General features: G+C 44.2%; 1 protein-coding gene across 1 annotated transcript in view; it reads right to left on the bottom strand.

The window, feature by feature from the left end:
• The window catches only part of LOC309516255 (transmembrane protease serine 11E-like), a 69978-nt gene extending 46518 nt beyond the window's left edge, over positions 1-23460 (bottom strand). The window contains exons 1-3 of the mRNA XM_082194981.1: positions 22934-23460; positions 8630-8769; positions 6694-6812 (exon numbers count right to left, since the gene is read on the bottom strand). Of these exons, the coding sequence (XP_082051107.1) occupies positions 6694-6812; positions 8630-8769; positions 22934-23091 (417 nt within the window). The 5' untranslated portion in view covers positions 23092-23460. The remainder of the gene's footprint in view (positions 1-6693; positions 6813-8629; positions 8770-22933) is intronic.
• Between the last annotated feature and the right edge of the window lie 1728 nt (positions 23461-25188).

Below are 25188 nucleotides of genomic sequence, written 5' to 3'. Positions count from 1 at the left end.
GCCTAGGGATCATGAGGGGAAAGACGGAAAATAAAAACTGCCAATATAGTAAAGCTGTTATATATCTGTGGTGCAGCTCATAGGACTTTGGGAAACTGATCTTTCGGTGGAAGGCGAAAATGTTTAAAGTGGCTCATGGAGCTGAAGAAATGGAATTACACCCACTCCCTGCTAATATCAAAGATTTGGGACCACCCCCAAAAAAATTGAATAAGCAAACAGTCATGGTGGGCATGCTGGCCCCATGTTAGACCCAAATTGGGCCTCTGAAGCCTTGTCTGAATTGGCCCATAATGACTACAAGCTACAACTGCTCAAATTTTCTCTTGTACACAACTATTAAAAGTGCGGGTGTCCTGTTCTCTTTGTCACCTGGTCACCCTTCAAATCCTGGTAACGTCCAACAAGAAGAAGCACCCTTCTTTAACATTTGCATTTTATTTATATTATTTACTCTGCTCTATATTATTCCACTAGGGAAATAGGTGGTGCTGTGGGTTAAACCACAGAGCCTAGGACTTGCCGATCAGAAGGTCGGTCGTTCGAATCCCCACAATGGGGTGAGCTCCCGTTGCTCGGTCCCTGCTCCTGCCCACCTGGCAGTTCGAAAGCACGTCAAAGTGCAAGTAGATAAGTAGGTACCACTCCGGCAGGAAGGTAAACGGCGTTTCCGTGCACTGCTCTGGTTCCCCAGAAGCGGCTTAGTCATGCTGGCCACATGACCCGGAAGCTGTACGCCGGCTCCCTTGGTCAGTAAAGTGAGTTGAGCGCCACAACCCCAGAGTCAGCCACAACTGGACCTAATGGTCAGGGGTCCCTTTACCTTTACCTATATTATTCCACTAACTCAACTCTGTACACAGGGCACAAATGACATTGGTCGACAAAAGAGATCGACATACGTGCACACAACTGGGCAGCTCCTTCTTGCAGGACATTACCAGGATTTTATTGGGGAAATCAACCATGTGAGTTGTACCTGTGCATGAAAGACTGTATGCATGTAGGCACCATGCAGTCGGCTATCTTGTGGGAGTGGCGAATCATGGCCAGAACACCAACACACAGAGAGACTGCTGGCTCAAGTCTCTATAAAGTATTGACCAAACCTGTCTAAGACTACTGAAATCAAGTGATGAGCTGCCATACTAGGGTGTGCAACTTAAATTTTGGGGTGAGTTTAAGGGCTGAAACTTAAATTTTGCTAATTTCTTCAGTGACAGGCCTTAAAGATATGTTTTTGCGATGGTGCTGAATTTCATGATTGGGCAAGTTTAGTTTTATGATGAAGAAGCCCACAAACTGCTTTCGGAAAACCAAAGGATTTTGATTTTACCTTCTGAAAATGTCAGGTAATGCTTAATAATAATAATAATAATAAGGTACAACTGCATTTGTAATTTTTTTCTGTGCAATTTTACACACATTTATACTAAACAAGCAAAACTAAGTTATATTAATATAACCAAAATCTCTTTTGAATTCCAAAGTCGTTCCAACTTTTTAGCACCCCTCATATTTTGGGAAGTTGAAAATTGAAAAATCCAGCACGCCCTACTGCCATTTGCAAACCAGCCCTTAGAGAAACAGGACTTGGGAGTTTCATCTAATGCAAGATCTGAGAGAGATGAAGGCTATATGCATGCTTAAATGGGAGTGAGCCCAACTGGAGACAGGTACAATAATAATTCCCAGTACACATGCACAGGATTGAGCTTATGAGGTCTAGTTTCACAACATTCTCTCTACTCCTTGAGAGAAGGATCTCGGGTGATAAGGAAATAATTATCCAGGTCAAGAAGATTTATAGCAAGAGTACCTGTGACATTAAACATATTTGTGCTGCCTTTAAAAATGCAAACAAAATCAGCGTCGGGAGGAGGAATATAATTATTGGAGCACCGAAGGCACGGTGGTGGTGATTTAAACCTTTCATCCCCCTGCTGCAGCCCTGAGGGATATATCTGTTCTGTGGAGCTGGTATTTTCTTTTTGGGAAATCCACTGGATTTCTCCAGAAGAAAATGCCACTTTCAGAGAAGGTTTTTTCCTCCCTCAGGACTGCAGCAGTGAAAGAAATGCTTTTTATGCTCCAATAAGTATCAGCTTCCAACCTCCCAGCTATGTTTCCGTTTCTTAAAAGCAGCAACCCTGTCCATCAAAGGCAGAGACACATTTGATAGCATGTCTCGTTTGGTCCTCACATATGCAACATGCGCCACTTGAGTAGGAATTAGAGGAGACAGCCATTGTTAACCTCAGATAATTCAAATGATTAGGAAATGAGAAAGTTTTTTGTTTGTCACTGACTCCTTCCCTTGACTCAGCTCCACCTAAGGAGCACGTTTTCCAGATTTTCCAGATGTTACCGGCAGCTGATTGGTACACATAGCTAATCATCCTTCCGGCAGGAATCCTGACATACCTTTGTCATCGTAGGGAAAGCATCATCCACTCTCTATGTTTAGGTGCTCAGTGGGAAAGTCTGGCACTTAGATATATGGCCTGCCGCTCCCACAGAAGGCATTCAAATTTAGGTGGGTCGCATTTAGGTCATATGTCATTATTGCCCACAGTGCCAGATTTACGTATAAGCTAAACAAGCTATAGCTTAGGGCCCCACTCTCTTGGGGGGGCCCCAAAAAAATTAAAGGGAAAAAAACTGGATGTACATTTCCAGAATATAAGATTAAAAAACCCAAATAAAATAAAACCTACATACAGCAACAGTATTTTGTGCTGCATAGGCTCCTATAATGTAAGCAATGGGCCCTGCCTGCTAGCCTGCTCCCTAAAATATCACTGGTTTGCTCATTTCTATATACAGTAATACCTCGGGTTGAAGTAGTTTCGGGATAAGTAATTTTGGGTTGCGCGCTGTGGCGACCCAGAAGTAATGGAACGTGTTACTTCCGGGTTTTGCAGCTCGCGCATGCACAGTGTCGAAATGATGTTACGCGCATGCACAGAACTGGCGAATCATGACCCACAGATGCACGGACGCAGGTCGTGTTTGCTTCTGGATGTGAACGGGGCTCCGGAATGGATCCCGTTCACATCCAGAGCTACCACTGTATAGGGTGCCTACATTCTGCATGTGGAGATGGCTCTAAATACCTATTAGGTCCAGAAATTGCCACATAGCATATATTCAACACAAAAAGCAGCGGCAATTTGTTGTTGATAAAGGACAGCTGGACATATAAAGGGCCCCATTACCTTCAGTAGCTCAGGGCCTCATCAAACCTAAATCCAGCCCTGATTGCTCAGGATCACTTATCGCCCCCAGACTATTTACTGTCACAGATTATTGCTATATAACGGTGCCATGGACCTCTGTTATGCACACCAAAGGTACAAATCTCTTCAATTATTATTATTTTTAAAGTTTGGGGGTGTCTACTTAGTCATAGAATTGTAGAGTTGGAAGGAACCGCAAGGCTCATCTAGTCCAACCCCCCTGCAAAATGTGGATAATGTTGATACATACACCGATATAACCACAACACATGTCCTTAAAATACACTGCCTTTTTACAATCTTGAATACAGCGGTGCCTCGCAAGACGAAATTAATTCGTTCCGCGAGTTTTTTAGTCTAGCGAATTTTTCGTCTTGCGAAGCACGGTGTCGGAAAAGTTTTGGAAAAGCTTCAAAAATCACCAAAAAGCTCAAAAAAGGCTACCACACCGCGTTCTATGAGTTGCTCCTCGAAGTCAAGTCGCAACTGTATTAACGGTGTTAAGAAAAAGGAAACAAACTTGCAAAAAACGCAAGACGTTCTCGTCTTGCGAAGCAAGCCCATAGGGAAATTCGTCTTGCGAAGCAGCTCAAAAACCGCAAAACCCTTTCGTCTAGCGAGTTTTTCGCCTTGCGAGTTTTTCGCCTTGCGGGGCACCACTGTATATCCAATAGCAGGTTTCTTCCATCTTCGTTCCCTGTCTGCCGCCACAAGCCTACCCAAATTGTGCTTCCGGTCCTATTGTTTTCACCTCAGCCATTGACTCACTAAACAGCCTGAGGAGCCAAGCTTCTCTTCTCTCACTCTCAATCTTTCCCCACAATCTGCACTATGGAATTAATAATCCTGGCCTACCTTATGGGCTGTTGTAGTAGGGGTAGAAAAAACGTTTGAATGCTTCCACCAAGTGTGGGTTTGTGAAGGAATCCCTGCATATACAAAACTAGTCTCTGAGGAAAAGGCTAGGGCAGAACTCCTGTGTTGCATTTGCTTGGTCTGTACAACAACCAAATACTCACTTTCCTTTCCTTCTTTTAACATCATTTGTTTGATATATTTAGGTTCTCAGTAAGTGAACACGTGATTGTTTAAAGAAGAACAGGAAACTGAATATTTGCTTGTTGTACTAACCAAACAAGTATATAGGCGTCTAAACAAAGACATCTGCACTCTCAAAGCCAGAGTCATAAATCTGTAACCAATTAAACATTATCGCCATCATCATCTTCAGTAAGGCAGCAAATGAATACATGAAGGAAGGATTCACACGGATTAAAAACCAATTTCCAGGGGATAATCCAATTGCAACAGAACTGCCAGCAGCTCTTTAACGTTCAAAATGCACACTCACTTTTGAGTACAATAAACGAGAATTCACTTATGGGATATCCAAATGCCTTTCTACTCTTTCCTTTAGACTGTTTTGGATACATTACTTTCCCCCAGTACTGGAACACTAATAAATTGCACAGGGAAAAAGCAACACTGTTCTCACATAGTAAATTTACTGATGCCTACTTAGAGTGTATGGAACACAGGGCTGAGCCGAAAGCTACACATATCTTTCATGAACAACTTCAGCAGTTTAAAAATGTTTGCCTACGCTTGTTAGTTGAAGTCAGCTGTTACTTGCCAATGCCCACAGAGTAAGCTGTCCTGGCATGCTTAGCCTAGTCATTTCCCCTCACTTTAGGAGGAAACAAGCCTATTGTTCTCCCTTCAATCTACCTGTGAATTTAGTGATGTGAAGACTTCCAACCACATCTGGAGACCCCCAGGTTCCCCATGCCTTCCACAAATAGTCCAAATGCATCAGTAATCCTTTCCGTCATATGAATGCTACAGACCAAGGGCAGAGATACAAGTCGAGCTTTGACCCCTGTTCAGATAGCGACTTGAACACATTCAGCAGACCTTATATGTGAGATGGGCCGTTCTTGCTGGGATTTGACACAATGTGAGAAGCAGGTGTTGGGGAAAACAACCACCCATCATTCTTATTTCCTATAATGGGTACTGCTGAGCAATGAAGGCAGGAGGAAAAATAGGACAGGGCAGTGGTTTTCAACCCGTGTGGCATGGCACCCCGGGGGCCTTGAATGGTGGCCAGGGGTGCCGTGGGCAACACTGGCCTGTGTCCCACTTTCATTCCCTTTCTCTGATGCCTTTTTGTGTGAAATATACTCAGAGTCGAGAGGGGATTTCATGCTCTTTATGCAGCTCATAGTTGTGAGGAGGAATGGAAGTTCCCCCAGAAAGTCTGCTTTATATGCATTATTTACACAATGAGCCCCACGTGATTGGCTAATTCCGGGATTCTCCTGTAGGCCAATCAGGTTGCGGATTCACTTCCACCTGGAGCTGGATTGGGTGGCTCCTGTGGACCAATCAGACTGCTGCATTCTGGGTCCTATTGTTCTAGGATCAATCAGACTGCTGCATTCTGAATCCTATTGTTCTAGGACCAATCAGACTGCTGCATTTTGGATCCTATTCAACTCGGTACATAACATTCTGTCTCTACCTCCCAAAGGCTTGCACAGCTATTTGTTGCAGCAGCCATGGCTACAAGCTCCGCAGGTGAATGGTGCCTCGGGGTGGTCAGGGGGCACTGGTTGCCAGGAGTTGAGGCGGCCTCAGAGTAAGCAGGCAAGTGGGCGAGGAAGCCCAGCCAGCCAGTCCGCCAGCCCTTGCTGTTGGGAATGGACAGATAAGTGGTGGCCTTTCTTGTGCTTGCTGTGTGCAAGGCCTGCCTGGGAGCTGAGTGCCCAGTGCTGAAGGGGAGCCTTTCCACCTGGCAGGGCTGGCAGCACCCGCTGCTGCCTCCTAAGGAAAGGTGCTGGCCTCATGTTCACCTTTGGCCAGTCTCTGTTGGGCCACTAAGGCTGGGGGCATCCTCTTCCCAGGCCCCTGGTGGGCAGTGTCAGGAGGCACCTCTCTTGGGGGCTGGAGGGCAGCTCAGAGATCAGGGGCAGCAGCTGCCCAGAGGACTCCCAAGGAGAGGAGAGAAGGCTGAGGGAACACTCCACAAGGGAGCGTGTTCGAAAAAGGGTGAGAGCTCTGCAGGCATAGGGTGACATAACTGGGCTCTCGAGACCCACGGGGGTGCTGCAGAAAGAATGTAGCTGGCCAAGGGAGCCGTGGACTCAAAAAGATTGGAATCCTCTGGAATAGGGAGATCATATACCACCAACTGCCCTGTGACAAAGATCCGGGAGACCAAGGTGGCAAGCAGGAAGGGAAAATGTCCTCAGAGCCTGTTCCCACCCTCCACAGGGACATCTCCCAGCAACTGCCCAGTGGGAAAGATCCCAAGGGCTTCCCAATTTCTTGATATTGCTTATTGCATATTCTTTTAGGTGTCGCTTCACGTTGCTTATAAGCCGCCTTGGAAGGATTTGCATCTCCAACAGTGAAAATAAACAACTGCGATGAACAAATAAATTGCACATACCAGTTTCTCAATCCAATTTCCTGCCTCTCTAAATCGATCCGAGGACTGTCGAGACAAAGCAGGATTGTACTGGACGCCCATAATTTTGAAGTTGCTGCTGAAGTAGGTTAATCTCTGATCTGCAAAAGAAAAAGTGGGGGAATGGTAAGGCCTTTGCTGTGTTAGAAAGTCCACATCCCTCCAGAACCACCAATAAATACATACCACTAAATATCCCAGAATGAGCATGCGGGGAAGGGGAAAACAATTCTCTCTCCCTCTTGCCACACTTGGCCTACCTTAAGCCATTCTCTTCCCCTGCTCAGGCTCACCAGACTTCTGGAATTGGGCCTGGGAAGGTGTAAGTAACCTCAGCTGTTTGAAAACGGCTTAGAACTTTGAAGGAAGGGCCATAGCTCATGGCAGACGATGAAATTTGCATGGGAAAGATTGCAGATCTGATTCCCAGCATTTCCAGGTTGGGCCAGGAGATATTCCTGAAACCCCAGACAGCTGCTGCTGCTGAGGTGGACTTGGTGTAAGGCCATTTCCTATGCTCCTATAAAGCAGTGCTTCCCAATTAGCTAATTACTGAGGGCCCCCCTATTTTTCAAAAGCCAAGCCACGGACCCCTTACTTTTGATAACTCTACGGTAGTTACCCCTGCAAAGCACTTTTTGGAAGAAAATGTCGGGTATCCCCTAATAAGCAAAGGATTGTAGGTGTACTAAACAACAGAGTAGGGCTGAGCGCTATCTGGTTTGCAACATCGTGATATATCAGCAGCTAAACAGATTCCGATATATCACGATGTCTGAAACAGGAGATCAGGCGTGGAGATGAGGGAAGGAGCGGCTGTGGAGATGGAATGGGTGGGGGGAGGAGAGGAAGCAGAGTCACCTTGACCTCATGGTTTGAGTGTGAGGGGATGGGGGGTGCTTCAAGCCTTCATCAGTGGGGCAGCCAGCGAAGATGCAAATCCACTGTGGCTGCTGCTGCTTTCCTGCTGACTGAGAAAACCTTCTCTGCCTCAGTGCCAGGGGATGGTAGTGCCACTGTGCCTTGTGAGGGCAATTGGCTGCCCTGCTCTCTGTCAGCATGAGGGAAGGCAGCCCAGATCAGCAGTGCTATCAGCTGAGATCATTGCCAGATTTACATATAAGTTAAAGAAGCTATAGCTTAGGCCCCCACACTCTTGGGGGCCTAAAAAAAAATTAAAGGGAAAAATAAACTGGATGTATATTTCCAGAGGGATGTGGGTGGCGCTGTGGGCTAAACCACACAGCCTAGGACTGGCCGATCAGAAGGTCGGCAGTTCAAATCCCCGCGACGGGCTGAGCTCCTGTTGCGCGGTCCCTGCTCCTGCCAACCTAGCAGTTCCAAAGCACACCCAAAAGTGCAAGTAGATAAATAGGTACTGTTCCGGCAGGAAGGTAAACGGTGTTTCCGTGTGCTGCTCTGGTTTGCCAGAAGCGGCTTAGTCATGCTGGCCACATGCTCCCTCGGCTAATAAAGCGCGATGAGCGTCGCAACCCCAGAGTCGGCCACGACTGGACCTAATGGTCAGGGGTCCCTTTACCTTTATGGGGAGGGAACCATGAAAAAAAAAATCATTCAATTCCACTAGGATCTGTTTTACTGCATCCAATGTGTCTGAACACACATAGATGTCTTTTCTTGCTTTCTCTTGACTCCACCCCCAGTCACTCTGCCTGCCCCCTCTACTGCTCTCCCACATCTGTCCCATTTCCCTTCTTTTCTCTCAGTTGCTCCACTTTCTGTTCAGCCGCTCAAGGGCTGGTCTGAACCTTAAAAATCACAGAGAGTTAGAAGAGGAAGTCAGAAACAGCACCACTCTTCAAGCTTCCTCCTTCAGGTCCATGAATTTTCTGAAAGTGGGGAAAGGTCCAATACTTCCATTCAGAAAGCAGCACTGCAAATTGAACACGATATTTACCATATTTTCTGTCTTGCGGAAAGTGTATGAAGTATACGAAGAGACCGATGGCGATGGCTGCTGCAATCGAAGCGCCCAAAATGATGAGAAGGATCTTCCATGGTTCAAAGTCTCTGTGTCTTCTGGCTGACTGCTGTGCTCTGAAAAAGTCAGCAAAATCATTCTATTTAATAAACAGAACCATTGCCCCAATCTTTTCTTCCTTCTTTGGTAGGCATCTGAAATTAAATTAAGCCTGTCTCATTTAAAGCATATGGCACACAGGCACACTGCAAAGAATCATGGGAACTGTAGTTTATTAAGAGTGCTGGCAACTGTAGCTCTGTGAGGAGTGAACTACAGCCCTCTGAAGCTTTTTGGAGAAGTCACATGCTTTAAATGGGCACTGACTGCTTTAGATGCATGGTGTGAATGTGAACTGAGAGTCCCATGGACTGCAAGAAGATCAAACCTCTCCATTCTGGAGGAAATCAGCTCTGAGTGCTCACTGGAAGGACAGATCCTGAAGCTGAGGCTCCAATACTTTGGCCACCTCATGAGAAGAGAAGACTCCCTGGAAAAGACCCTGATGTTGGGAAAGATGGAGGGCACAAGGAGAAGGTGACGACAGAGGATGAGATGGTGGGACAGTGGTCTCGAAGCTACCAACATGTGTTTGACAAAACTGCGGGAGGCAGTGGAAGACAGGAGTGCCTGACGTGCTCTGGTTCATGGCGTCACGAAGAGTCGGACACGACTAAGTAACTAAACAACAACAATGTGAATGTGACCGAGTCTCGAGTTTTGGAGGAAACATTACTTCCTTTAACCATGAAACTGACCTCAATAAGAGTTTGAACTGTTACCTGTGTCATGTAATAATTTAAACCATGGATGTGAAGTAGAGAGAACCTAACAAGCACTCTGGGAATGAGGGCTACAACTGAATACCCGTGCTTACAAAGGATCAGTCTTACAATAACCACAAATACAATTACAGATAGGTAGCCGTGTTGGTCTGCCATAGTCAAAATAAGAAAATTCCTTCCAGTAGCACCTTAAAGACCAACTAAGTTAGTTCTTGGTATGAGCTTTCATGTGCATGCACACTTCTTCAGATACACTGAAACACAAGTTGCCAGACCCTTCTATATAGTGAGAAGGTGGGGAGGGGTATTACTCAGAAGGGTGGTGGGAATGGGAGATTGGCAGATAGCTGAGATGAGCCTGTTGACGACTCTTAACGACTGTAATAGGTCTTACAGGAAAAGGCAAGGGGTGAGAAGGTGAGAAATGGCTTAGTCATGTATAATGAGATAAGAATCCAATGTCTTTGTTCAGACCAGGTCTCTCCATGGTTTTAAGTTTGAATTGCAACTCATTACCAAACTTAAAACCATGGAGAGACCTGAGTAATACCCCTCCCCACCTTCTCACTATATAGAAGGATCTGGCAACTTCTGTTTCAGTGTATCTGAAGAAGTGTGCATGCACACAAATACAATATAATTGATTTACTTAATTAAAACATGCAACATCCAGTCCAAATAAAGCTCATGAAATTTGTGAACAAAAACTTTTGGTATGTTAGCCGTCTTCCAAGCAATGAACGCACACTTGGAATCTCAAATTGAACTTTTAAGAAATCAACACAGTTGTTGTGAATTGTATTTTCTGTCCCAGACTTTTCCCAAGGAGGTCAGGGATGAGTCCATAGTTCTTCTCTCCTTGTTTATACACACAACCCTGCAGTGTAGGTTAGGTTGTAAGAAGTCACCAGATGATCCAAAGTCACCCAGTGAACTAATCTCTCCAGTTCTAGTTCAACTATACAGTATACTACTCCAATGCACTCTATGTGGGGCTACCTTTGAAGGTGACCCGGAAACTACAACTAATCCAGAATGCAGCAGCTAGACTTGTGACTGGGAGCGGCCACCAGGACCATATAATTCCAGTCCTGAAAGACCTACACTGGCTCCCAGTATGTTTCTGAGCACAATTCAAAGTGTTGATGCTGACCTTTAAAGCCCTAAACATTCACGGTCCAGTATACTTGAAGGAGCGTCTCCCCCCCATTGTTCTGCCCAGACACTGAAGTCCAGCACCGAGGGCCTTCTGGCGGTTCCCTCATTGCGAGAAGTGAGGCTACAGGGAACCAGACAGAGGGCCTTCTTGGCAGTGGTGCCCACCCTGTGGAACGCCCTCCCTTCAGATGTGAAGGAAATAAGCAACTATCTGACCTTTAGAAGACATCTGAAAGCAGCCCTGTTTAGGGAAGTTTTTAATGTATTATTATTATTATTAATTATTATTATTATTTTGCACTGTCTCTTGGTCCGATGAAAAACTGCCGCTACGGCAATAGAACACATGGCAAGCAGTCCTAGGTTTGATTGCAAAATGAGAACCAAGTGACCTTGGGCAGTTACTGTCTCTCAGCCTCACAGAATCATGTGGGCAGAAGGGGTGAAAAAGAAAATGGAGAAGCACCCTGAGCTCCTTGAAGGAAAGAGCAGGATAAAGATGTACAGAATCGTATTTGTTAACAGTGAACTCATTCTCCAAGTGTGACTCCTCATGTGGCCGAAACAGCGCCATCCAGAGACACAAGACAGAGGTATCTGTAGGCTTCAGAAGAAGCCTTTGCAGAAGAAGGTTTGCAGAAGTCCAATAAAATAATATAAAACCTCATTCTCTAATGGAGGGAGACACCCAAGAGGTGTGTGCCAAAATCAGCCCTATGAGGACTGTGCATGCTCAGTAGTCATGGAATGCTGACTGATAGGGGAGGGGCACTGGCCCTACTATTAGGCAAGTGGAGGTGGTCAAAATAGTGAAACTATAGTGGAATATAGCACAAGTTTAGCACTCATTATGATATTATTTGCAAACGGGGTTGTTTTTACGGAAGCCGAAAACATGGAAATGAGCGCCAAACTGGTGGCTCAAAATCTTTGCAGATATTTTGGCTAGAAGACTGAAAAAAGTCTTGGCAGAGGTGATACATAAGGACCAGGCTGGCTTTTCTCCCTGGAAGACATCTATCGGACAATACGAGGAATATAATTTACATCTTAGAAAAGCTGCAGGTGAACATTAACACAAAAGCAGTCTTGATTTTTATAGATGCGGAGAAAGCCTTTGACAATATTTCCTGGAGTTTTATGAAAAAGAATCTGCAGGGGATGGGGATTGGACAAAACTTTGAAAATGGTATAGGTGCGATATATTCGGAACAAAAAGCTAAATTGATAGTAAGCAATATGGTTACAGAAGAGTTTAAAATAGAGAAAGGAACACGACAAGGTTGCCCAATTTCCCCATTACTTTTTATTTCGGTCCTGGAGGTTTTGCTAAATATGATCAGAAGGGACCATTTGATACAAGGTATTCAGGTCGGAGTTAAACAATACAAACTTAAAGCTTTTGCAGATGATCTCGTTATGACATTACAGGAGCCGATATTAAGCACTAAGAGGGCCCTAGAAGTAATCCAGGATTTTGGTCAAGTGGCAGGCGTTAAATTGAATAAATTAAAAACTAAAGTTTTGGAGAAAAATTTGACGCCGATAGAGAAAGAGAGGTTTCAGAAAGAGACAGATTTAACATTAGTAAAGAAGGTAAAATACTTGGGGGTGAATATGACATCCAAGAATGTGAACTTATTTAAAGATAATTATGAGAAATGCTGGTCAGAGGTGAAAAAAGATCTAGAAATCTGGACGAATCTGAAGCTTTCCTTGCTGGGTCGAATTGCTATCATTAAGATGAATGTATTGCCGAGAATGTTATTTTTATTCCAATCATTGCAAATCATTGATAAGATGGACTGCTTCAAGAAGTGGCAAAGAGATATATCTAGATTTGTCTGGCAGGGCAAAAAGCCCAGAATAAAATTTAAGATTCTTACGGATGCTAAAGACAGAGGGGGGTTTGCCCTGCCAGACTTAAAACTTTATTATGAGTCAGCAGCTTTTTGCTGGCTGAAGGAATGGCTACTTCTTGAGAATACAGATGTTTTGGATCTTGAAGGGTATGACAACATATTTGGGTGGCATGCATATTTATGGTATGGCAAGGTAAAAGCACATAAGGCATTTAAAAACCATATTGTCAGGAAAGCACTGTTTAATGTCTGGACAAGGTACAAAGACTTTCTGGAGAGTAAAACCCCAAGGTGGCTATCACCTATGGAAGCGAAAGCTTTGAAAAAACTCAGCATAGAGGCTAAATGGCCAAAATATTGGGAAATTTTAGAATAGGAAGGTGACAAATTGAAATTGCAGAGTTATGACAAACTTAAAGAGAAGGTGCGAGATTGGTTACATTATTTTCAAATAAGAGAGGTTTATAACTTGGACAAAAAAATTGGTTTCCAGGTGGAAAAATCAAAGTTAGAAACAGAATTGTTAGAACCCAATGCTAAGATACTTTCAAGAATGTATAATCTGCTGTTGAAATGGAATACTGAGGAAGAAATGGTAAAATCTGCAATGATAAAATGGGCACAAGATATAGGACATAATATTATGTTTGCTGACTGGGAGAAGTTGTGGACCACTGGGATTAAATTTACGACATGTAATGCCCTAAGAGAGAATATTATGAAAATGATGTACAGGTGGTACATGACCCCAGTCAAGCTTGCAAAAATATATCATTTGCCCAATAACAAATGTTGGAAATGTAAAGAAACTGAAGGTACATTCTTTCACCTTTGGTGGACGTGCCCAAAGATTAAGGCTTTCTGGGAAATGATATATAATGAACTGAAAAAGGTATTTAAATATACTTTCCTGAAGAAACCAGAGGCCTTCCTCCTGGGCATAGTTGGCCAATCGGTGTCAAAGAAGGATAGAACTTTTTTTATGTATGCTACATCAGCAGCAAGAATTCTCATTGCAAAGCATTGGAAGACACAAGATTTACCCACCTTGGAAGAATGGCAGATGCAACTAATAGACTATATGGAGATGGCGGAAATGACTGGCAGAATCCGAGACCAGGGAGAAGAGTCGGTGGAAGAAGATTGGAGGAAATTTAAAATTTATTTGCAGAAATATTGTAAAATTTTTGAATGTTGAGGTCTTTGAAATGAATTGCAGTGGTTCTAGCAACAAGGTAAAATGTAAGATTGGATTAATAATAGACAGATTAATAGGACATGAATTTGCTGAACTAACTTCTAAAAGGGATACAAAAGTGGGAGACGTGAGGAAGTCAGGAAAATAAGTTAACTAAAGAGGAGAAATCAAGAAAGAGGGAATTTTTGTCTTTTTTTATACGTGTTTTTCCTATTTCTTTTTGTGTGTTTAATGTCTGTATTTTTGTATTTTATAACTTTGTATCTTTTATGCTTTTTTGCTTTTTCTATCTCTTTAAACCTTTTATTGTCAAAACTTAAAATATTATAAAAAAATAAAAGTTACAAAAAAAGAAAAAGTTAAACAAAGCAAAGAAGCAAAAAGAAACAACAAACAGAAAACAACACAATACAATGCAAGACATATAAAACAAAACAAAGACCATTTTAAACAATTTCAATGTCATATCTTTCATTCGCTTATTTCCACGACTTCCTCACACCTACCTTTTTGTATTCCACATCAATTAATTATTTCAACAATTCCTTTCCATCTTCCTCTGTTTTCTATCCTATAATTATCTTAACACATTCTAACCTTATTTTATTCCCTTTAATTCTCATTTAATCTATTTATACTTAATTCCTTATAACATTTCTGCTAAAGCCATATAACTTCATTCCCACTTTGTTCTAACATTCATTAATTTTGCAATATTTCTATAAATAGTCTTTAAACTTCCAATCTTCTTCCACCAGCTCTTCTCCCTGGTCTCGGATTCTGCCGATTCTCTCAGCCAGCAAAAAGCAGATGATTCACAACAAAATTTAGAGGTCTGGCAGGGCAAGTCCACCTCCTTCTTTAGCATCCGTTAATATCTTAAATTTTACTCGAGGCTTCCTGCCCTGCCATACAGATCTAGAGACATCCCTCTGCCACCTCATGAAACGATCCCTCCCATCCAAACCTTGCAATGTTTGAAACAAAAGCAACATCCCCGACCTCACCGCAACCCTCGTCCCCACCACAGCAACTCGGCCCAACAATAGCAACTTCCAATTTAGCCCTATTTCCAAATCCCCCTTGTCTTCAAGCCAACGTCCTTCACAGTTGCCCTTGAATAAATTCACATTTCTGGCGGTCATACTAACCCCCCAATACCTCTCTTTCTCAACCAATGTAAGTTCTATCCCCTCCTGAAACTCTATCAAGGTTTCCTTTTCCTCGGGTAGGGCTCTGATCCTCAATTTCATCTGTTTCTCTTTAAGTTTAGTCATATCAGGTGTCAACTCATAATCATCAAATCGTCCTTGTATGGATGGGACTCTCTCTCTCTCCAGTTGAATTACTTTAACTTCAGCAGCGAGGGTTTTCTCCTTAACTTCATCCGCAGTTTGCCGTATCAGGATAGAGTCCTGTATCAATTTCTGGGTGGTTTCTGTATTGATATTCACCTTTTGTCCCAGGTTATTTAAACTTTCTACCATTAAATCATTTTTAATATTTGCAGCATCCACTTTCATATTTATCACATCCATTTATCACATCCATTTTCTTGCGAAGGTGTTCCAGCGAATCATTTATTTTCACTAGTATAATCATTAAGGCCTCTTCTGGCGGCATTCCGTCTTTTGCATCTGCCATAACACTCAATAGATTCAAGGTCAACTCACAGTCTCACAGTTTTTATCTTACAACTGGAAATTTCCCAGCCCAGATCTTATGTAGCCGCCAGTTTCAAGAACTTCCACTAGAGGGAAACAGTTTCTATTTGTATTGATAAGTAATATCCTCTTAAAGCACAGTTCAAACGACCCCAAACTAATTTCAATTTCCAGTTACTTTCACTGCTGGAAACAGTAAAAACAATGTATCTTCTCTTATGCTAGCTGTCAACATGATCCAAGCACTGTCAATAGACGTCTCACCAAAACGTCGGACCTTCTAGCAGCCCGTTCCCAGGGTCCGAGCGGCGGTGTTTTACCTCTCTTGGTCTCTTCCGCAGGCAAACTCAGTTAACAACTTCCCTCCCCCCCTTTAGGAGCAAGTTTCTTGCTCAATATCTTAAGGGAATTGCCGATAATACGATTGAAGCCAAACTGAGATATCTACTAATTGATGATGACCCCCTAAAATCACTCATGGTTGCCAGATTCCTGATCAGCTTCCTATCCCTAAAGAAGAGAAACGGTCTCCTGTGTGATTCGGACAACCCCTTTAAACCATGACCTGTGTTTTAGGTGATATCACCATTGTTTTAAACCACGATCTATGTTTTAGGCGATATCACCATTGATATCCCTGATTAATTTATGAGCAGAGGGTGATGTATAGGTTACAAAATTATTGTAATGTATGATGGTGGTTTCTGTTTGTATGATGGTGGTTTTTGTTTTTGTTTTGCTTCGGTTACTGTTTGTCTTTTGTAAGTTTTGGCAATTTTAAATTTGGAGGTTTAAGTATAATATGTCGGTATGGGAAACTGTCGTGTAACGGACCAATGGCCGTAATAAAGATCAATCCAATCCTCCCCCCCTTCTCCTGCCTCCAAGGGGGGGGGTATATTCTTTACTTATGGAAATTTAGTCTTTTACAAAAGGCTTTCCAAGACTTCAGCTTGCAGCCTCCATTGCTTCAGTCTATTTACAAAAGGGGAAGGCGGACTTCCTGTATTGAACCTTCCCCGTTTCGATGCCAAATTAGACGTGTGTTTTTTTAAAAAAAATAATCCAATTTTCCCAATTAAGCTGTACTCACAGGTAGTTACTTTGGAGTCAAATTGTCCAAAGGAAAACGTCAGTGCTCTCCGACAACGGCTATGCAGCTTTGAAGCACCGCGCCGCTCACCCCACGTCGCTCCGGATCCCCGAAACCGGGTTTCCCCGTGAGTGGGGGAGGCGCAAAGGGTGCCCGCCGAATCCCATGCTCACAGGCTTCTCCCGCCTGTGATTTTTAACGGGTCTCCGCCTTCGCCGTGGCGACCAGACCCAGATTTCCACGGAGCTGATTCCTCCCGATCAGAGGAATCCAGCCATTGCCAGAGGTGCCTCCCCGGAAGTCCCTTCTTTGAATTTTTTTGGGGGGCCCCAAGAGAGCAGGGCCCTAAGCTATAGCTTGTTTAGCTTATACATAAATCCAGCACTGGTCGGAATGACAGAATGTGGAAGGCAACGTTGGCAAAGAAGCTAAACCAGAGCTGCAGGTCGGCTCGAGGTGACATACTGCACAAGAGAATAAGTTTTCTGGTTTTCGTTTATTGCATGTACCAACACAGTCCTCAACCTATCAGATGTCTTTTTGGTTGGATTTACTCACCAGCTAAACTACGGCTAGCGCTGTCCTGCTATGAACTGCATTGCTTCTTGCTTGTTAATTCCTGTAAGCAAAACTGCAGACATGTCCTACTTACATGTAGCAACAGGGGTATGCTGCTCCCTTGGGCTACAGAAGTCTTATTACCATAGATATTGCTCCCCGCCCCCTGTGCTTCTTCTTCTTCTTCTTCTTTTTCTTTTTTTTTGCTTTTGCGCTGGCAGGTGGAGACAGAGAGAGTACTGTGCAAGGCCCAGAGGATAACTGAAATATTCTGGCATGTCCAAATGACAGCGCTTGGCACTAGAGTGCAGAATCATCCAGCAATTCAGCCTCTTGTCTGTGGACTTCCATCTCTCTAAGAACCGGGAGAGAACTGGAAAGCAAATAGAAGGTACTATTACATGCCACCCCAGTCTCTGAGTGGTGCAAGATTTCTAGGATTCCATGCATTTCCCCAGGTCCACGTTTCCTTTTGGAAAATGAGGCACAGCGGAGACTATGTTGTCTTTATGATATATGGCCTATTTACACATGCAGGGACGCTGGTGGCACTGTGGCCTAAACCACTGAGCCTCTTGGGTTTGCTGATCAGAAGGTCGGTGGTTTGAATCCCTGCAACGGGATGAGCTCCCGTTGCTCTGCCCCAGTCCCTGCTAACCAAGCAGTTTGAAAGCACACCAGTGCAAGTAGATAAATAGGTAGCACTGAAGCAGGAAGGTAAACAGTGTTTCCATGCGCTCTGGTTTCCGTCACGGTGTTCCGTTGCACCAGAAGTGGTTTAGTCCTGCTGGCCACATGACCCGGAAAGCTGTCTGTGGACAAACAAATGCTGGCTCCCTCGGCCTGAAAGAGAGATGAGCTCTGCAACCCCATAGTCGCCTTTGACTGGACTTTACCATCCAGGGGTTCTTTACCTTTACCATATACCCAACCTGAGCCTATGATGGAGGGCTTCCCAGCACCACACTCCAAAATACCCTTGCTTCACCCAGTGCTACGGCAGCCTTGGAGAACTCAGCCATTGCTCTCAAACATTGCTCTCCAGCCCATTGCTTTGCTATCTCTATTGCATAACTCCCAACTGCAATCATAAACTCTCATCTAAAACACCAGCCTTGCTTTTTAAAACAGTTGAGAGAGGGAGGGAAGGCCACTCATTTTCAAATGAGATTTGTCCTTGATCCTTACTTGTCCTAATCGCTCCTTATCTCCAGGCTATCGCCTCACTGGCTTAGTCCTGGCTTAATTAGCTTTTGACACTTGTTGGTTCCAGAGGATTAGGAGCATCTAATACACAGCTCAAATACACACATGGGTCAACTAGCCTATCTTAATTAGCTTTTGACATCCCAAGCCTTAATTAAATTCTAACATCCACTTGCCTGAGAAACTTAGCACCCAAGAACTCATAACAGTATATTAAATCTATGCTGGATGGTATTGGCTGTGACCAGAACGAACATGAGTTTTATCTTTTATTTCAGCAGGCTAGAAATTAGTCTCTGGTATGCAAAGTGACTAAGGGACGCGGGTGGCGCTGTGGGTTAAAGCCTAGGACTTGCCGATCAGAAGGTCGGTGGTTCGAATCCCCGCGACGGGGTGAGCTCCCGTTGCTCGGTCCCTGCTCCTGCCAACCTAGCAGTTTGAAAGCACATCAAAGTGCAGGTAGATAAATAGGTACCACTCCAGCGGGAAGGTAAACAGCGTTTCCGTGCGCTGCTCTGGTTCTCCAGAAGCGGCTTAGTCATGCTGGCCACATGACCCGGAAGCTGTACGCCGGCTCCCTCGGCCAGTAAAGCAAAATGAGCGCTGCAACCCCAGAGTCGTCCGCAACTGGACCTAATGGTCAGGGGTCCTTTTACCTTTACCTATGCAAAGTGACTGTAACTTTTAAAGGTATTTTCCTCCACCACCCAAAAGTCAAAGCAGAGCAATTTCCCCTGACCCAGGATCCAAATTTGACTGTAGGGGTGTTCAGAACAGCCAGCTTAACAGAATGCAACATTCCCACCACTGAATAACGTCAGAGGTAGTGGAAAGGTTTGAGCAGCGAGCTGCATTTCCCAGTGTCTCTCCATCAGTCAATGAAATCAGGAGATGGCAGCGGTTCTCTAAGCTTCTCTAAGCTTTCCTCCCTCAGATTTCAGAGTCCTTTCTTGGGTTCCATGATCACTGCAGATGGTGACAGCAGTCTTCTTAATACTTCTTCTTAACTGTATGTCAGTTCAAAAATTACTTTGGTAAAATACATATTTTGTTACAGACAAATGGCTTAGGTACCTATTAGGTCCATAAATTACCATATAGCATATATTCAACACAAAAAACAGCGACAATTTGTTGTTGCCAAAGGACAGCTGGACATATCAAGGGCCCCATTACCTTCAGGAGCTTAGGGCCTCATCAAACCAAAATCCGGCCCTGAACCATGACTGTTTAAAGTGGCATGATACTGCTTTAAATGCACAGTGCGGATGGATAAAGACGATTAGGCACATGGGGGCGCAATGCTCCTCTTGTGCTGGACTCTGCTTCGCCACTCTCCCAGAAGACCTGAAAATGGGTAATTCTAGACATAAAACAACAACAACTACTCCTGAGATTCACCAGAGAGCTGCTCCCTGCCTCCCACCCTGAATGACACATTTTGTGTGCAAAGCCCACCCAGGAACCAGAATGTTTGGTTTCAGGACTTGGCAACTCCCGTTTGCTTACATACTTGGAGACAACGAAACGTGTGCCACAATCCTACGATGTCTTGCTCAAGAGCAATCTTTGCAGCTTGCACCGCCTGCCAGCCTTCTGCTTGAAATCATTTTCAGTGCCTTTAAAAGCTTTGTGACAGGAGGACAGACAGCCGATTAAAGTCTTTCCTTATCACTGCATGCTCAGGCTGGAGAGAGAGCCTTCGCCTGTTGAACTACTGTCACTTACCTCTTAAAGGCACTGATCCCCAGACGAGGTTAAAAGTCGACCACCTCACCAGTGGTGTAGTGTGTGGTGTAGTGGTTAAGAGCGGTAGTCTTGTAATCTGGGGAACCGGGTTCGCGTCTCCGCTCCTCCACATGCAGCTGCTGGGTGACCTTGGGCCAGTCACACTTCTTTGAAGTCTCTCAGCCCCACTCACCTCACAGAGTGTTTGTTGTGGGGGAGGAAGAGAAAGGAGATTGTTAGCCGCTTTGAGACTCCTGAAGGGGAGTGAAAGGCGGGATATCAAATCCAAACTCTTCTTCTTCTTCTTCTTCTTCTTCTTCTTCTTCTTCTTCTTCTCACAGAAAGGACCATTAAATGACAGGAATGGCCTGGAGGATTTGTTTTCTGGGAACAGAAGCTGAACTTACTGGGGGGAAAAGAAGAGGGTTTTAATTTGGAAGAGAGCATTTGTGCATGGAAACATCCAAAGGGCACCATTGCAGCCTGGCAATGAAAACGGTGGCATTCGCCTAGTGTCTGGGTGTAACTGGTAAAGCAGCACAACTTGTGCCAATTTTCCATTTAGTGGGTGGGTGGAAAAAAATATGACTGTAAATTGCAGCAGCAGCTCAAGGTTGTACAGCAGGAAAAGTAGCAAGCCGGAGGATGAGACAGAGAGCTGGGCCCCCAACCTGCCCTTTGGCTTGCTTCATGCAGTTCCAGGATGCTTGCTTAAAGTTGAAAGAGTTGGGAAGAAATGTTAAGCATGCTTGAACTTTTCGAAAAGAAGATTCTTGTTTCAGAGGAGAAGTGAGGCTATAGTGTCCATTATTTGTTGTTGTTTAGTCGTTTAGTCGTGTCTGACTCTTCGTGACCCCATGGACCAGAGCACGCCAGGCACTCCTGTCTTCCACTGCCTTCTGCAGTTTGATCAAACGCATGCTGGTAGCTTCGAGGACACTGTCCAACCATCTCGTCCTCTGTCGTCCCCTTCTCCTTGTGCCCTCCATCTTTCCCAACATCAGGGTCTTTTCCAGGGAGACTTCTCTTCTCATGAGGTGGCCAAAGTCTTGGAGCCTCAGCTTCAGGATCTGTCCTTCCAGTGAGCACTCAGGGATGATTTCCTTCAGAATGGATAGGTTTGATCTTCTTGCAGCCCATGGGACTCTCAAGAGTCTCCTCCAGCACCAGAATTCAAAATCATCAGTTCTTCGGAGATCAGCCTTCTTTATGGTCCAGCTCTCACTTCCCTACATCACTACTGGGAAAACCATAGCTTGAACTATACGGACCTTTGTTGGCAAGGTGATGTCTCTGCTTTTTAAGATGCTGTCTAGATTTGTCATTGCTTTTCTCCCAAGAAGCAGGCGTCTTTTAATTTCGTGAAGAACAAGTATATTAATGGTGAAATACAGTTAAGAAGAAGTATATTGGGGGGGGGAGGCCCAAGAGAGTGGGGCCCTATGCTATAGCTTGTTTAGCTTATACGTAAATCCGGCACTGTATGGCTTTCCCCCAAGGAATCCCAAGAGCTGTCATTTGTTAGCAATGCTGGGGGTTCTTAGAAGACCTCCATTCGCCCTGAGAAAGCTACAGTTCCCAGAGTCCCCTAGGAAGGAGGATTGAGCCACGACCAACTGAGCTACTCTGGGTTGCTCCCTTCTCTTCCCCCACCCTGTCCCAGACTCGGTGTCTTTAAAAGTTTGTATGCGTGTGTGTGTTTGTGTGTGCAAACACACCAAACCACATTAAAAGGTAAAGGGACCCCTGACCGTTAGGTCCAGTCGTGACCGACTCTGGGGTTTCGGCGCTCATCTCGTTTTACTGGCCGAGGGAGCCGGCGTACAGCTTCCGGGTCATGTGGCCAGCATGGCAACTGCTAGGTTGGCAGAAGCAGGGACCGAGCAACAGGAGCTCACCCCGTCGCGGGGATTTGAACCACCGACCTTTTGACACACCAAACCACATTAGTTAAGTTTTAATTCTCTAATCCAAAGACTTCCTATGTCGGAGGGAATACAGCAGAGTGGTTTGTTTAAAATTTCCATACAACAAGTGAATAAATAAATGGGGATTCAGCATGAACTCAGAGTCACCCTGAAAACTGAGCTCTCTGCCACTTTTTCCAATTAAAAGTGCTCACAGTACATCTAAAACAATGTCAAGTTACCACCTTTGCTCCTTGGGGATTGATCTTTAAAGTACTGAGTCTGAAACAGACCTGATGGAATCAGACCTTGCTATTCCCCTCTTTTTCACCTGATGAGAGTTGTTTTCCTACTCCAATAAGTCTTGTCTCCTACTTCTTACTCTGATGAAGATACATCTACTCTTTCTTATCTCCGCTCTTGCAAACAATGTCTTCTGTCAAATTCACATTACCAAAGAATAGCTCAAATAAGGTCTTATCCACTCTTACCTTTCACCCCACGCTTTCCAGGTATGGGTAAGCACTTTAAAGCTCCGTATCCAAATGACATTCCCTTTTTTGCCCCGGAGGCTTCCGCATGAAAACCTGCTCTTTAAAGTTGAAGCACTACAAATAGCAATTTGAGTTTTCTGTGGATCGCCATTTGCTCCAATTCAGCTGTAAAGAGTGGGGTTTTGCAAGGAAAGCTCCAGGGCAAGAAGCAGGGGAAGGCACTAAGAGATGTTTGGATTATAATGAGAGAATATGGGTACAGAGTATTCTACTTCTAAAATTCTAACCCCAATGGGGGACCCTGTCCTGTTTAGAAAATAAGCAGAAATCTGGCGTGTAGTTGCAGATTCTTCCATCCCACTGGGGCAATTATCTGGTTAAAAAACAACAACCTTTGCTCAACTGTTTCTTGGTGGAGGTACAGACACCCTTTTTTATGCCAGAACTTTATAAATTTGGATTAGAGGAAAGCAGATGATCAGGAGCCCCTCTCCACATAGGATCCACTCTGAATTTGCAAGCCCAAAGTTCATGTAAACGGCATTCTTCAAAGCAATTAACAACTCAGACAGAGCTCAGTTTACTTACCCCTGCAGGCCCCAAAGATCATAGTTCCCATAGCCAAGGTGGGTTCCAGACCCAGTTTGGAATAAACCATCCACACTCCGAGAACGTTTCTGAAATATGGAGCTCTTGCACCGACTGGTGTGACAGGCAGGGTAGATTGTGAATGGAAGGTCCTTCATGGGGGTGTCTGTGGTGCAACACCCAGCCGTGTGTGGAAATGCAAGCTGTGGGTGAGCCAAAGAGTAAATCAAAACTCCAGGGAGATGTCAGCATGAAGGATTAGACTCTGTCCTTCGGAGAAGCACCATGGAAAATCTCATGTAGCTATATAGGAGATCAGTCAAGGGAGCCACACCAGCCACAGCTTCCAAATTTCCCAAGGTAGAAATGTGCCACCAGCTCTGCCTTTTATAAGCTATCACTCTCTGAGGAGATTTTCCGTCACCATTGCTCCTTCCTTTTCCTTCTTTCAGGGATGCTGGATAAACTAAGCAAGCAATGTGATTACAGTCCAGTTGTCTCCAGCTGCTCACTCCTCCACAGATAGTCTTATGTCGTTCCTATTACAGCTCTGTGTATCTGATCTCCTAATTATGTGTTAGGCTCTCCAGACTGGGAGCCTCCTATGGGAGGTGCTTCCCATTCCACAGGGCCACCTTCCCATTCATTTTAGCCCCTTTTAGGTGGGAGGTGCTGAAGCCCAGAACTTTGAGCCACGTGACCTCCCCTCTAAGATAGCCTCTGCCCTCAGGTGCGGCAGAAGTTACTGCCCCATTTTCAGTCTTGGAAATAAGATTCACCTGCAGATCCAATCATCTTCTGTCCATGGAATGAGGGTGCCATCTTGCCCTCCATTTCAGGCAGCAAAGGTTATTGAGCCAACCATGGGAGTCCTTTTTTGAAGCTATCTTCATGTAAGCATATGTATTTGCCTTCATGAAGCTATCTTCATGTAAGCATATGTATTTGAAGCTATATTCATGTAAGCATATGTATTTGCCTACATAAAGTGCCCAGGGCAAATGGGAGAGGACAGAAAGAGGAATACGAGGAGAGAAGTACGGTCTTTAATCAGCTACAATATGCTTAACTGGACATTGAAGAGATTTAGCAGGAAAAGTGTCTTTATCAGCTTTATTCCATTTGCTTTTTTATTTTTTAATTTAAATAATAATAATATTAATAATAATAATAATAATAATAATAATAATAATAATAATAATAATAATTTTTATTTATATCCCGCCCTCCCCAGCCAAGGCCGGGCTCAGGGTGGCTAACAAGCAATAATAAAAACAAGCTGGATGATTACAACTTAAAAACAAAATTAAAATACAACATTAAAAATGACTTTAATATAAAGCTAAGTCATCTGAGCAAGAAAAGGGATAGATTAGTAACTATCTAATGTAACAAACAACCTGTGACACGTGAGAACAAATTCTAGACTTGGGTGTTTTCTTCTGGTAACTCAATTTCCCTACATCTCATTTACTACTTTTGTCCCCTGCCTCTCCTTCAAGGAACTCTCTCAGCCGTGTGGGTGAGGCGCTGTTACCCCATTTTATTTTCATAACAACCAGGTGAACTTCATGGTAGTGTGGTGATTCGAACCCAGGGTTTCCTGGTTCACACCCAGCCCATAACATCACATTGACATAGAGAGATATTTTTACATTCACCCCTCTTCTCTGAGCAGCGAGACGTTCCAGAGCTACACAGCGTACCCAAGTTTAGTTTCCCTTGGGAGGAGGTCACTGAAGGTGTATACTGTTTTGTAATATTTGAGTTGTTTACAGGTTGAGCATAGATACAGTCTGAGCACAGAGGAGGATGCAACCCTCCAAGAGACTGCTTAATCCTCACGTCAGATCTAGAGGGAGACAGAAAGTCCCCATTGATAGCTTAGGGAGTATCCCACAAACCCCTAGTTTTCTCCTCTATCTTGAAATTGAAGCTTGTTTGGTTTCACAATTCTGCCTTCACAACAACATGGACACATTCCACCCATTAAGCGTTTTCTGCTTAGTATGGAAAGAGTTCCCAAAATATGAAATATCCAGAAGCTAGCAATCTGCAGGAAGAAAACTTTTGTTAGTGACCCTCAGCAGGAAGGAAACATCTCTGTCTCCATTTTTTGTAACCCCTGCTGCTTAGGCAATATGCGCTTCATTCTAGGACTGTAGTAGAAAAGGGAGGGTGTGTTGCCAGAATGTCTCTGGAGATGCACAATGCCGCAATCTACTAAAGACACATAGGCTCCCGGGACTTGGTAG

The sequence above is a fragment of the Podarcis vaucheri genome (genome assembly GCF_965113315.1).
Source record: "Podarcis vaucheri genome assembly, chromosome: 13".
Taxonomy (NCBI): domain Eukaryota; kingdom Metazoa; phylum Chordata; class Lepidosauria; order Squamata; family Lacertidae; genus Podarcis; species Podarcis vaucheri.
Note: the sequence above shows the minus strand (reverse complement) of the source record. Positions and strands in the feature narration are given on the sequence as shown.